General features: G+C 41.0%; 1 protein-coding gene across 14 annotated transcripts in view; it reads left to right on the forward strand.

The window, feature by feature from the left end:
• LOC119852184 (opsin-5-like) overlaps positions 1 to 11,611 on the forward strand; it is an 85,673-nt gene extending 74,062 nt beyond the window's left edge. For all 14 annotated transcript variants that reach the window (XM_043507929.1, XM_038393206.2, XM_043507924.1 and 11 more), the window contains 2 exons: positions 9,158 to 9,798; positions 11,000 to 11,611. In XM_043507929.1, the coding sequence (XP_043363864.1) occupies positions 9,158 to 9,775 (618 nt within the window). In that variant the 3' untranslated portion in view covers positions 9,776 to 9,798; positions 11,000 to 11,611. The remainder of the gene's footprint in view (positions 1 to 9,157; positions 9,799 to 10,999) is intronic.
• The last annotated feature ends 3,503 nt before the right edge of the window (positions 11,612 to 15,114 follow it).

Raw genomic sequence — 15,114 nt, forward strand, 5'->3', positions numbered from 1 at the left:
TTTATCCTTTCACTACCTATAATGTTTCTTTGTAACCCAAATGTGAAAGTCCAGAATCCTGTATCCTATTCAACATGTTTTTAGTTGAGAAAAGGTTATACACTAAATATAATATTGGGGATCTGATAAAATTGTGAATGCTAACAAACACACCAGTCAAGTACAGCTGGCTTTAAAAGATAAGCCCATAAAGCTGAGAGTATCCATCCCTACTGTTCAGATTGATTTGAAGAGTAGTCATAATTGTTCCTACAATTCTACATTTGATCAATGTGTCTTTAGGACACAAACACCTAGAATCCAAAAGTCTACTCAATAAAAATTAAATGCATAAAAACTTGATTAACTATGGCTTAACCCAATGTAACATCTCTCCTTATTCTTTTAGGGGTACCTTTTATATAGCTGTTTTGTGTAGTAAATGATCAAGGTGCTTGCTTTACACACTGTTTTGGTGAAATCGGCCTCTGCCACTCAAACATTTGCACAATTTGATCTTGTAAATGGTTTCCACCATGCTTTTGTAACCTTTCAAATAGACTTTTTGGTCCTGTCTATAGTGGAATGTGGTGATGGTGAGGGGTAAGTTGGGATTTTTTGGGGGGGGGAAGGGGTTATATCGGTGTATTTTAACCAATGCAGCTACACCAGTGCAACCCTTGAGTGTACATACACTGCAGTTAGATGGGGCTTGCACTGGTGCAATTTACCCAGGTCACATTGATACTAGTCCTATTTTGCACCAGTGCAAACAGTGCATTACATTGAGCTGTCCCCAATGACACTTAGGTCTTTCCTCCTAATGGTTACAGCTGATTGAGAACACTGCAATATTTATTTTTCAGTATGAGTAGTTCAAATTATTTCTCCAAATATAATTCATTTTTGACAAATGTAAAATAATTCACATCTGCTACCTTGATGCTAATTTGTCTAGTCCAGTTGAATCCTGCTGAGTCTTGATTAACCTAGTTAATTTTGTACCACCTGCACCTGTTGCCACTTCGTTGTTTAATTCCATTTTTTCAGATCATTTATGAATGTTCTAAACATCACCAATTCTAGTATGAAAATGTGAACAGTCCACTGTTAACCCTTTACCATGACCATCCTGCTCTTTGTGTTGTCTTCTCCAGCTTCTAATCCATTACAATCCAATCTCACCCCATAGTGACTTTTTTTCAATCATCTTTGTCAGTCTTTTTTGAAAAGTCTATATGTCACCCAGTTACCCTTTGTGATGGGATATATAAACCCTGCATTGACATGGAAGGGGTGCAGGATCTACTTTGGGCTGGAGTAGCCCAACCCTGTTTCACCTGCATGTCATGTCAGGAATGGAGAAGGCGTTTAAAAGGAGGAAACTCCATTCAGTAGTGGGCAGTCCTGGAAAGAGAGCAGGTTGTTGAAGGGAGCCCTGGGAAAGCAGCTGGGAGAGGCCTGGGAGCTAGCAGAGACTCTGCCCTCACAGAAAGTGAAGACAGATCCCCTGTACTAAAAAGGGGGAAGAGATTGTATCTAATACTTGTGCTGGAGACCCGAAGAACTTTGGAGTGGACTATAGCCCATCCAGGGCCCCTCTAAAGAAAGAGAGTCCAAATATGTTGGCTAGAACTGACTATAGGCTTTCTTCTTCTTCACCCTTTTGTTTAATCTCTCTTGCTAATTTTGGATTATTTATCTGTTTCACTTGGGACTCTGAAATGGGAAGAAATAGTCAGAAGGCCTTGGCTGGCGGGCTGAGAGCCAGTCATTGATAGGTTGACATCAAATGCTTCTGATGGAAGGATTGGACTTGTGTGTCTGCACTTTTCGTGTACCATCCAATGGGGGGACAGATCCCTGACATCCAGCTTTCACAATTTTTTTGACTTGATCAAAGAATTTTAGTAATTAATGATGTATGATTTTCTGTTACAAAACATTTTTTCTTTTCTCATTGTCAATCACTTTCAACAGCTTATGATGGGACACTAGATGGAAAGGACTCTGAGTCACTACAAAAAATTCTTTCCCACGTGTCTGGCTGGTGGGTCTTGCCCATGTGCTCAGGGTCTAACTAAATGCCATATTTGGGGTCAAGAAGGAATTTCCGTCAGAGCAGATTGGCAGAGACCTTGGGGTTTTTTCACCTTCCTCTGCAGCAAGGGGCATGGGGTCACTTGGGGTTTAATTTACCCCGGATAATTTGGTCGATTTTTTTGTAAATTGAAGTCTTTAAATTTGAGGACTTCAGTAACTCAGCCAGAGGCTATGGGTCTATTACAGGAGTGGGTGGGTGAGCTTATGAGGCCTGTGATATGCAGGAGATCAGACTAGGTGATCATGATGGGTTCTTCTGGCCTCAAAGTTTGAGTCTATGAATCACGTTCATCTACATGTTTTATAATTCTGTGGTTAGTTATCTTTTCAACCAGTTTAAAGACTCATTGATCTGTAATTCTCAGGATCATGCATACTACCATTTAAAAAAAAAACAGATATGGGTGTAACATTTGATATTGCACAATCCTCCAGTGGTGGCTGATTTTAATGAAAGATTGCATATTTTTATTCATTCTGAAAATCCTTCCGAATGCTTGGATGAGTTCCATCTAGTCCTCATGACTCATTGCGCTTCAATTTTTTGGAACAATTTAGCTAGGGTCGTGATGGATTCGCCAACACTGACCATTTTAAAATCAAAATTGGATGTTTCGCTAAAAGATATACTCTAGGAATTATTTTGGAGGAACTCTTTGGCCTGTGTTATACATGAGGTCAGACTAGATGATTACAATTGTTCCTTCTGGCTATGGAATCTATGAATCTCTAAATTTATGAATTTGCTCCAGGACCAACTCTTTTGACACCTCAGTTTTTGACAGCACCTCCTCTATTGCCCGAGAAGAGCAGGTCTGAGGGAGGTATGTCTCCAACATTCTCTGCTGTGGGGACTGATGCAATCAAATAATTCAGCTTTTCTGCAATGTCCTTATTCACCTTCCTTGCACCCTATAAATCCTGGGCCTGATATACTTAAATAATTTCTTGCTATTTGTTTTTGTCTTTGGCTATTTGCTCTTCAGATTTTCTCTTAGTCCTAATTACATTTTAACATTGTAGCCTTTTCCTTAAATTAAATGGATAGCACTGTGTTAAACCATAGCACTCTCTTTAGGCCTGAGGCCTCGTATGGCTAAGCCAAAATCTTACAGGCCTTAGCCTGTAGGCCTTGCATTACAGCCTTACCTTGCTTATATACCTAATATTCACCAGGGACACTGATTTTACACAGAACTATCCATTCAATTTAAGGAAAGGCAACAACCTCCATAATTTATGCTCTTTTGTTAGTTTCACTGGGTTGGATTTCCATTTTTTGAAAAATACTGGGTTGGCTGGAATAACCTATTCAGAATCTTGTATTACCCTTATCACTGTAGGAGCTGACAGCTTTCCAGTAGTGTGTTAATTGCGGTTAAACTGTGCAATTTAACTGTAGTGTTTTCCTCTGCTTTCCTAAGTTCTTTACTGTTAGGATGCACGCCTCTTGTGGTTCTGTTATCCTGTGCTTAGCCTCCATGCTGAGTTTTTCAGGCTTTTAATTTCCTCTTTGACTTAAAGGAGATTGTTTCGACTAGCTTCCTCAGTTTTTGTTTTACATCCCCATTTCTAATGTTTAGTGTCTTTTGCACTGATTTTTCTCCAAGGATGTTGTACTTAATTATCCTGCAGTCATTGCTACTCAGTTTCTCAACCATGATCACTTCTTAAACCAACGCTTTTGTGTTACCTAAGACTATGATGATAGTCATGTGAGCTCTAGAAATAGTTGTTCCAAGACCCCATCATTTAAGCAGAAATATGGACCTGTTGAGTAGAAGGAATACACAAACAAGTGTACTCCTCTCTTACACTGAATGACCACTTTGTGGGTGAAGATGAAGATAAAATTGTTTCTCAAAACCTTGTCGCATTTTGATATTTAACTTGTTTGTATGAAGATAGTTCAAGTCATTTGTTATGGCTATTTCATTATATTTAGTTGCTTCTTTGGCCTCCCCGGCAGTGTGCAATGTAACTTTTTCCTGATCAGGAAGCCAGTAATATAACACCTTAGACCAGTGGTTCCCAAACTTGTTCTGCCACTTGTGCAGGGAAAGCCCCTGCCAGGCTGGGCCGGTTTGTTTACCTGCCACATCCGCAGGTTCGGCCGATCGCGGCTCCCAGTGTTCGCGGTTCGCTGCTCCAGGCCAAAGGGAGCTGCTGGAAGCAGCGCAGGCCGAGGGACGAACTGGCCGCCGCTTCCAGCAGCTCCCATTGGCCTGGAGCAACGAACCGTGGCCAGTGGGAGCTGCGATCAGCCGAACTTGCGGATGTGACAGGTAGACAAACCGGCCCGGCAGGGGCTTTCCCTGCATAAGCGACGGAACAAGTTTGGGAACCATTGCCGTAGATATTGGGTATCAGCAGCTGTGAGGAGTAAATCGCCTGCTGATTTCAGGAATGTCCCCATCTTTCCGAGGATAAGTCTAAAAGTTTGAGATGCCTTGACATAATAAGATATTAAAGATGAAGAAGTTGTTGCTGCTGCTGTGTGGTCTGAGATAATCTGAAATACAAACTTTCAGACTGCTAGTTGGTTTATTGCTGTAACCCACGGATATGCTTTTATGGCAACTAAGCATTGCAAGTAGGTGGTGCAGCATTTCAGCTTTAATAGGGTATATTAGTGTATACTACACCTGTTCATAGGCCTCCACATTAAGGGATACACTTTCATACACAGTTGCAGTCGATGCATTGGGGAAAATGTATCTCCACTCGTTGCCCCCACAAAATCCTACAGCTGTTCTTACAAAAAGGTAACTGTGAATTACTATGTATGCACTTGAAGAAGCTGCACAGTCACCTCATTGTCTATCTTCAGATCTCTTCTTAAAACACTTCTCTCCTGATGCCTACAAAAAACTTGACATTGGCTAGGTAGCTGATGGGCTGTGAGCGTGGCTAATCACACTGTCATAGTCATCTCATGGATACCTAGTTCTTCCATGTCGATTTGAATCCTTTTTTGTCTGATACCTAGATTGTGTACTCTTGTTTTTGAGTTTGTGTGGAGCCTAACGCAACAGGGCCCTGATCCCTGAATAGGGCTCCTAGAGGTAAGCACAGTACAAATACTAACAAATGTCTGTTTACCTGTGCATGTGTAGGATTTGTACGCCCAAACGCTGCACATGGAAAAACATGTAGGCCCAGATCTGGAGGCTAGTTGAGGGAATCATGAAATATCTTTTTGCAGAAATAATTTACAAGCCCAAATATTCAGAATTTGTGCCCACATGTATATGGCTGTTGCAAGTGCAGTTGTGATAATCTCATGCACCAATTCTATCTGTGTGGTTTGTAAATGTTTGGGTCATATTGTTGGCCAGGAATGTTACTATATTACTTGTCTTGGACTTTGGCAGGGGACACTGCAAGATTTCAGAGGCCATTTACATAAAGCCAGCCTTTCCAAATTTAGGGCCAGATCATCAGCTGGTGTAAAGCCCCATTGAAACAAATGGAGCCATATCATTTTATACCGGTTGAGGATTTGCCTCTTCGTTTTCCCTTAACTAGCCTCAATGTTCCAAAATATCTTGTGTTGCCAATTCTGCTAAATCAGCTTTAACTTTAATTAAACTATGGATTGCAGTGGGGTACTAACAACAGTAAATCATTACTGGTTACTTGATCTAGTGAGGGGTTGGGAGATTGCTCTGGTAACATTACTGCAATATTCGCTGGCTTTGCACTCCAAAGACGTACAGAATCTCACCAGATAGCCACTAGACTAACCGTGACAACGGTTAAGTTCAGTTGCAATGTCTCATGAAAAATGCATTGTGTAGTCTGATACAGCATCAGGCATAATGACTATAGCTGTGATAACCTGCAACACCTCCTTGGCAAGCACAAGGCAGTTCTTGTAAAATTAAAAAGATCCTGAAATTTGCAAATTAGGGTGAGACTAATTAAGATCTTGGGAGAGAGCTGCATGTTTTAAAATAGATTGTACTGCACAGCTTGTACATGTGCTGGTTTTATTCTGGGATCAGAAGGCCTTTCTCAGTATCACCCTTAAATAAACCAATGGAACTTGTGAAAATAAACATGCTTTTGGCAGCTGAGAGTTTGTAGCCTGAGCCTGCCTGTGGGAATGGTTGAGTTTTAAAGGCAGATGAGCTAGTTACCAGCTCCCTGTAGTTCTGAAATACAGGCACAGAGCGCAATAGGCTTTTGGAAACTTGAGTGCATTCATTGCCACACACCTTGACCTGCTTTAGACCTGACACTGCTTTAGGTGAAATGGATTTTCTTCATTGTTTCTCATTTTGAAATTGCAACTCTTGGCCAATTCAGAGCTCATGAAGCTCATTCAGAAATCTCAGAAAGAAAAGGAGTACTTGTGGCACCTTAGAGACTAACAAATTTATTAGAGCATAAGCTTTCGTGAGCTACAGCTCACTTCATCGGATGGATTTGGTGGAAAATAAAGTGGGGAGATTTATATACACACACAGAGAACATGAAACAATGGGTTTTATCATACACACTGTAAGGAGAGTGATCACTTAAGATGAACCATCACCAGCAGCGGGGGGGGGGGGGGGAAGGAGGAAAACCTTTCATGGTGACAAGCAAGGTAGGCCATTTCCAGCAGTTAACAAGAACATCTGAGGAACAATGGGGGTGGGGTGGGGGGGAGGAATAACATGGGGAAATAGTTTTACTTTGTGTAATGACTCATCCATTCCCAGTCTCTATTCAAGCCTAAGTTAATTGTATCCAGTTTGCAAATTAATTCCAATTCAGCAGTCTCTCGTTGGAGTCTGTTTTTGAAGCTTTTTTGTTGAAGGATAGCCACCCTTAGGTCTGTAATCGAGTGACCGGAGAGATTGAAGTGTTCTCCGACTGGTTTTTGAAAGTTATAATTCTTGACATCTGATTTGTGTCCATTTATTCTTTTACGTAGAAACTGTCCAGTTTGACCAATGTACATGGCAGAGGGGCATTGCTGGCACACGATGGCATATATCACATTGGTAGATGCGCAGGTGAACAAGCCTCTGATAGTGTGGCTGATGTGATTAGGCCCTATGATGGTGTTCCCTGAATAGATACGTGGACAGAGTTGGCAACGGGCTTTGTTGCAAGGATAGGTTCCTGGGTTAGTGGTTCTGTTGTGTGGTGTGTGGTTGCTGGTGAGTATTTGCTTCAGGTTGTGGGGCTGTCTGTAAGCTAGGACTGGCCTGTCTCCCAAGATCTGTGAGAGTGATGGGTCGTCCTTCAGGATAGGTTGTAGATCCTTGATGATGCATTGGAGAGGTTTTAGTTGCGGGCTGAAGGTGATGGCTAGTGGCGTTCTGTTATTTTCTTTGTTGGGCCTGTCTTGTAGTAGGTGACTTCTGGGTACTCTTCTGGCTCTGTCAATCTGTTTCTTCATTTCAGCAGGTGAGTATTGTAGTTGTAAGAATGCATGATAGAGATCTTGTAGGTGTTTGTCTCTGTCTGAGGGGTTGGAGCAAATGCGGTTATATCGTAGAGCTTGGCTGTAGACAATGGGTCGTGTGGTATGATCTGGATGAAAGCTAAGGCATGTAGGTAGGAATAGCGGTCAGTAGGTTTCCGATATAGGGTGGTGTTTATGTCACCATCGCATATTAGCACCGTAGTGTCCAGGAAGTGGATCTCTTGTGTGGACTGGTCCAGGCTGAGGTTGATGGTGGGATGGAAATTGTTGAAATCAGGGTGGAATTCCTCAAGGGCTTCTTTTCCATGGGTCGAGATGATGAAGATGTCATCAACGTAGTGCAAGTAGAGTAGGGGCATTAGGGGACGAGAGCTGAGGAAGTGTTGTTCTAAGTCAGCCATAAAAATGTTGGCATACTGTGGGGCCATGCGGTACCCATCGCAGTGCTGCTGATTTAAAGGTATACATTGTCCCCAAATGTGAAATAGTTATGGGTGAGGACAAAGTCACAAAGTTCAGCCACCAGGTTAGCCGTGACGTTATTGGGGATACTGTTCCTGTCGGCTTGTAGTCCATCTTTGTGTGGAATGTTGGTGTAGAGGGCTTCTACATCCATAGTGGCTAGGATGGTGTTTTTAGGAAGATCACCAATGGATTGTAGTTTCCTCAGGAAGTCGGTGATGTCTCAGATAGCTGGGAAATCTGACACTTATCTGAGTATTCTTTTCTGTATATATCTTTTAAGTATTCAGTACAGTTTATTTCTGAATGATGCTCAGAATGGTTCATAGTAGATTATGGTCTCTCTGTGTGAATTAAAGTTTACAATATATCTGGGATTTTTGGTGTTTGTATTCCAATTCTGGTATTTACTCTCATATTTTTGCTTTATACATATACACTTTTAAAATGGTGTTTTTTCCCCCAATGTTTTTTAAAAGCAGCTCTCAAAACTTCATCAATCAAGTGTGCAACAGCAGTTCATATGAATTCATTCATTTGAGTCAGCTGCTGGTATAAATATTTTTAACTGCTTTTTAAAAAATACATTTAATATTTTTAAAACCTGTTTTTAAAAGCCAGTGACCTGACTAAGCCATCAGTTACCTGTGTACAACTCCCATAGAATTCTTTATTCTGGATACTGGTGATGAGATGAGCCACCTCAGATTAAGTTTTATAGATTTATTAGATTTTAGTTTAACTTCTTTCTTTTTAACTCTATCTCTAAAGGAATGATACACACAGTAAAGTTCACATAAATTGATTTATTTGGGCTAGGAAATAGAAAAATCTATTGTTGATGGTCAGAAGAGAATTTCCTCTGATTTTACATTTTTCCTCAGGTGTTTACAAGGGCAATGGTTGCCTTTCTCTGACATGAGAAACAGATAGGTTTAACATGCTAGAGCTGTCCTCAAAAAGTTCCATATACAATGGAGCCTGCTATGCTGTTTATCTGAAACAATTATCCAAGTACAGAATAGCTGTGTACGGAGTAGACAAGATGAAAAATGAGGAAGGTATAGAGAGAGACTTCAGCAGATGCATTAGTCATGATAATGTCTTATGCCCACACTAGTTTGGAAGTATGTTTCTCACGTATGCTGTTTTAGCTAATACCACTTCTTTCCTCTTTCCTTTCTTTGCAAGATGAGCATTGCTGTATGCATTGGATTTTTTGCTTCCTGGAGCCCATATGCCATCATAGCCATGTGGGCAGCCTTTGGATCCATAGAAGGGATTCCTCCCCTAGCCTTTGTTGTGCCAGCTGTCTTTGCAAAGTCCTCAACACTCTACAACCCAGTTACCTATCTTCTTCTGAAGCCCAATTTCCGAAGCATCCTTGCCAGAGATTTTGGAGTTCTCCAGCAATTATGCATCAGGACTTGTTTTTGCCTCAAGGCCCTACAGAGCTGCAGTTATAGGTCAGTTCTGGAAGTCAGCCTGAATTCATTTAAAGGGAGAAATGAGTCCAACTGTAACTCGGTGCAGACTGTGGAAGGATGTTCTTACTTCCCTTGTGAAAAGTGCAATGATACTTTTGAATGCTTTAAGAACTATCCAAAATGCTGCCAGGAGAGGTTAAGCACTATGGAATGCACTCCTCAAGAAAGTGTGTCTTTGGAGAGTAGTCTCCAAGCAAAACAGAAGCAGGTTGCCAAGAAATCTGTAAAGGTGGTTGTTCAAGGAGAAGAAAGCACTCAAAATAATAACTTTGAAATCACCTTGGAAACAATACCTGCACACAACAGATTTGCAAATCTTTAGAGTTTCATTTAAGAAACAATAATGTAATGACAGGTTTCAGAGTAGCAGCCGTGTTAGTCTGTATTCGCAAAAAGAAAAGGAGTACTTGTGCCACCTTAGAGACTAACACATTTATTAGAGCATAAGCTTTCGTGAGCTAAGCTCACTTCATCGGATGCATTTGGTGGAAAATACAGAGGGGAGATTGATATATACGCACGCACACACACACACACACACACACACACACACACACACAACATGAAACAATGGGTTTATCATACACACTGTAAGGAGAGTGATCACTTAAGATAAGCCATCACCAGCAGCGGGGGGGGGGGAGGAGGAAAACCTTTCATGGTGACAAGCAAGGTAGGCTATTTCCAGCAGTTAACAAGAATATCTGAGGAACAGTGGGGGGTCGGGTGGGGTGGGAGAAATAACATGGGGAAATAGTTTTACTTTGTGTAATGACTCATCCATTCCCAGTCTCTATTCAAGCCTAAGTTAATTGTATCCAGTTTGCAAATTAATTCCAATTCAGCAGTCTCTCATTGGAGTGATATGCCATCATGTGCCAGCAATGCCCCTCTGCCATGTACATTGGTCAAACTGGACAGTCTCTACGTAAAAGAATAAATGGACACAAATCAGACGTCAAGAATTATAACATTCAAAAACCAGTCGGAGAACACTTCAATCTCTCTGGTCACTCGATTACAGACCTAAGAGTGGCTATCCTTCAACAAAAAAGCTTCAAAAACAGACTCCAACGAGAGACTGCTGAATTGGAATTAATTTGCAAACTGGATACAATTAACTTAGGCTTGAATAGAGACTGGGAATGGATGAGTCATTACACAAAGTAAAACTATTTCCCCATGTTATTTCTCCCCCCCACCGCACCCCCCACTGTTCCTCAGATATTCTTGTTAACTGCTGGAAATAGCCTACCTTGCTTGTCACCATGGAAGGTTTTCCTCCTTTCCCCCCCCCCCCCCCCGCTGCTGGTGATGGCTTATCTTAAGTGATCACTCTCCTTACAGTGTGTATGATAAACCCGTTGTTTCATGTTCTGTGTGTGTGTGTGTGTGTGTGTGTGTGTGTATATATATCAATCTCCCCTCTGTATTTTCCACCAAGTGCATCCGATGAAGTGAGCTGTAGCTCACGAAAGCTTATGCTCTAATAAAGTTGTTAGTCTCTAAGGTGCCACAAGTACTCCTTTTCTTTTTTGCGAATAATGTAATGGTACCAGACTTCTGAATGTAACCTTTTCTAAACAGCCCACCCACTGTCCACTTTCTATACAGTTTTCCTGGTTCCCTCACCTGTCCTTTGATAGAATACCTAATGGAGCATGAACTTGTTAAAAAGAATGTTTGACTCTCACAATGCAGACTTCAATAAGTATCTTGTGCTAACTGTATTCAAACAGTACTTACTTAATATTTATATTTCAGTGGTGCTCAGAAGCCTCTATCAGGATTGGGGTTGAATCATGCTAGGTTCTGTATAAACATATACAAAGCTGCAGTCTCTGTCCCAAAGAATTTGAAATCTAAGTAATTAGTCTTGCGTTCCTCAAGAGACACCATCCAAACCATCAGTGAAATAAACTGCATATATTTAGTTATATAAATGATCATGTGGCAGCAGCACATTTTGGTGAAGTTTCTATGGTGGTTCATAGGGAAAGTACTTGAATGCCAGTGTCCTAACCATTTAAACTCTACCGGTGATTCATCATCATCATGTTCCCATTACGCCTCTGGCATTTAGGGCAGTGATGAAGCTCCTCCACTCCTATCTGTTTCTGGCAAGTCTTTCAATGGTTCCCCAGCTGTGCCCCAGGTTTTTCAGCTCATCTTCCACAGCTCTTCACCATGTTATTTTCGGGCAGCCTTGTTTTCGCTTGCCTTCAGGTGTCCATCTTATTGCTACTCTGGTGATGGAATCAGCTTCCATCTGAAGAACATGGCCAATCCATCTCCAACGCCTTCTGGCAATGATGGTGCTCATATCCTCTTGGCTGCACTGTATCAATAGATCTTGGTTTGAGATTGTTCTGGGCCAAAAGATATAGAAGATTTTTCTGAGGTGGGTTGTATGGAATGAAGACAATTTGGACATGTCATACTTTCTCATTCCCCAGCATTCTGCACTGTAAAGTAATGTTGAAAATACACAGCTCTGATAAATCTTGAGTTTGGTTTTGGTGTTGTATTTTGATGGTTTCCAGACTGTATTCCCCCCTGAAATTCTGAGTAAGCCGCTATTTAAATGGATGTTGTTGCAACAAATAGTATACAGCTTGTTGACTTGGGACCTATAGTGGGGCTTCTTGCCCTCTGCTTAAACTGTCTCCCCCTTCACCCTCCATCTATTCCCATGTGCATGATGCTTTTGTTGTTTTTGCTAGTTTCCCATAGTTGCAGAGTGTTTAAAATGACATGAGCAGCTGTTTGTTGCAGAGTACAAAACATTTAGCATGTATTAGAGAAAAAGCTCCTGTGTGGCTAAAACACCACGCCTCTAAGAGCCATGCACCCTATAAATATGCTGTTTTGTTTTTTTTTTTTTTTTTTTTTTTGAAGGATGTGCAAATTAAAACTGAAGTTTCAATTAGCATTTTCTCCAAAGTCTCTCAAGGTGTGTTGTCAGTGATCAGAGCAAATCAAGGGCACAGTCCTGCATCACTGAGGTTAAAGGAAGTTCTGCCATTGACTTCAAGTGGAATAGGATGAGGCACTAAGGACTCAGTATTGCAAAGATTCATGTTTCTGCATAACTCTATGCACTGTGGACGTGGATCAGCGTTCATGTCACACTCCCAGTCAGTACCCGGCCCAGGCTTATGGATCCTGGTCACATGTCACCTGATGCATGTTGCGTATACGCTAAGAAGAAGACTCTATGCCTGTGGGTTTCTACATAGCATCTGGGAGGGTACTTCTCAGTCTAGGTAGACCCAGGCTAGCTCTGCTTGAGCTGGCACACTAAAAATAGCAGTGTGGCCACTGCAGCATGGTGGCAGTTTGGGCTAGTTTGGGCTATTTGCCCTAATACAATCCCAACGGACTCCCCCAGGGGATACTCAGCTAGCCTGAGATGCTCCCTGTGCTGTTGCAGCCACACAGCTGGTTTTAGTGTGCTAGCTCAAACAGTGCTGGCGCGCATCTCTGCATGTGCTGGGAAACGCCCTCCCAACTACTGTTGATATACTCTGAGTAGCCCTACTGGTTTCAATGAGATTTCTTACCGCATGCACACAAGTCTCTAGAGAATTGGGGCCTTAGATGATTGGCTCACTATGAGATGAAATACCTGTATGTTGTGATTAACTGGAATACGATAAGAATGCAGGACTGTATAAAACAGGAAAAAACAACTCGGTTAACTCGAGCCTTCAATTGAAAACACATGTTGGTGGAGAAAATAAGAGTAGTTTGCACTATACAGTGTCTATGTTCTCTGGAAAATTCATGAGTATTTATACAATGATTATTATATAATGTAAAGAAATAAAGTTAATGTATCACTCTTTCTTCCCTCCAAGTCTGCATTGGAACATAGTGAACTAGTCATAAGTTCTGAGTATGGAGTAAAACATTTGCTTAAAAATCAACATGTCACTTTTAACTTTTCTTTTCTCTACAGTTCAGATTTCAGATGACAGCTAGAACACTTTTTGTTTTACAATGAATGTTGAACCCTTGCCGTATTTCTTTTGGGAGTTAATAGGAGCAGGATTGTGCCTTTGAAGAGAATTATGAAGCAATGCCCAGTGTCCACAAGCAAGCAGACTGACAGTCCAATTCAGAATTATGTTTGTTTGAAAAATTTTTCTTCTTATGTTAAATATTTTTTCTTGTGTGATCAGTCAGAAAATTCTTCCCAACCTGTCTGCCTTTGGATTGGTCCAGCCATCATTTTCCGGAGTTAGACTATTTTTATGCGTTACTTGCAAATAAATGTATTTGCAAATCATGATGCTGCCGATTACAGGGTCATCTTGTCATTATTTATTATGATCTTATGAAAAACTCTGGTGTCAATTATTGGAATAAAAACTTTTGTTTTTCAAGGTGAAACAATAAAAGGAGTGATATCATATCTGGGAAGTGAATTCATACTTATTGTTGCTGATGGTGTGGTGCGATTTTTTTAAATACATTGAGTAAAATCAATTTTCAAGGACAGTTTTCAGAATAAATGTCAGTAATAACAGCAGTAGTAATAAAAGCAAGGGGATTTCTGTGCAGGTTGTAGTTTTTCATGCCCAACACGAAGAATCTAGTGTAAAATGTCATGCCTATCTACAGAAGTTGGTAGAGTAAAGGATATTACCTCACTAATGTCCTGGGCTCAATATGGTTACTACAACAACACTGTGAAATACACTCAATATGGTTACAATGGACTTCTCCAAGTTTTTAAACATTTTGTAAGAGAATATGGTTGCTCCAGATATTTGTAATGGAATATGAAGCCTTTGACTCTCAAGGTCACCAATTCAAATCTGACCCAATCAGGAGTGATTGACAGTCATTACCATCTGGTGGCTTTTTGGAAGGTTTGGCGATACAAGTGGGTGATCTCAGATCCTAGCAGATGGCTAACCTCATCACACACACAAATGCTATCACAGCTGCCATGAAATGGCACTTTTGTTGTCCAGGCAGGTGACTAGTAGGAATGATTGATAATATTACTGGTTAGTTTAGATCTTGAAAAACACCTTTGATTTGAAACCAGCTGATGATTATGCACATGATTCTAATTGTTATAAAGAGGACAGTGATCAGTTTTTCTCCATGTCCACTGAAAGCAGGACAAACAGTAAGCAACTTAGTTTGTAGCACAGAAAATGTAGGCTAGATATTAGAAAAAAAAAAAAAACCTTTTGACTATATGGATAGTTAAGCACTGGAACAGGTTATCTAGAGAAGTTGTGGAATCCCATCACTGGAGGTTTTTAACAACAGCTAAGACAAACACCCATCAGGGATGGTCTAGATATCCTTAGCCCTGCCTCAGTGAGGGTGCAGAGGCTGGACTAGATGACTTCTTGACATCCCTTCCAGCCCTCCGTTTCTGTGATTCTATGACAGCTAGTCTGTGTAACCACATGAAAGTATTACCCTCATCCTCCCTCTCCCAGACCTTCCATTTATTTGGTACACCTACTTGTTATGTCTTTGTGTTAAGATAGGTTGTACATTCTTTGGGCAGGGACTGTCTCTTGGTATATGTTTTTACAATGGATCTCCAATCCTGCCTCAGAGCCCCTGGACCCTACTATATTAGGAATAATAAATAATGATCGTGTCAAGGTCAGGGACTGAAAGAGCATAGAG

Source organism: Dermochelys coriacea, chromosome 2 (assembly GCF_009764565.3).
Source record: "Dermochelys coriacea isolate rDerCor1 chromosome 2, rDerCor1.pri.v4, whole genome shotgun sequence".
NCBI lineage: Eukaryota > Metazoa > Chordata > Testudines > Dermochelyidae > Dermochelys > Dermochelys coriacea.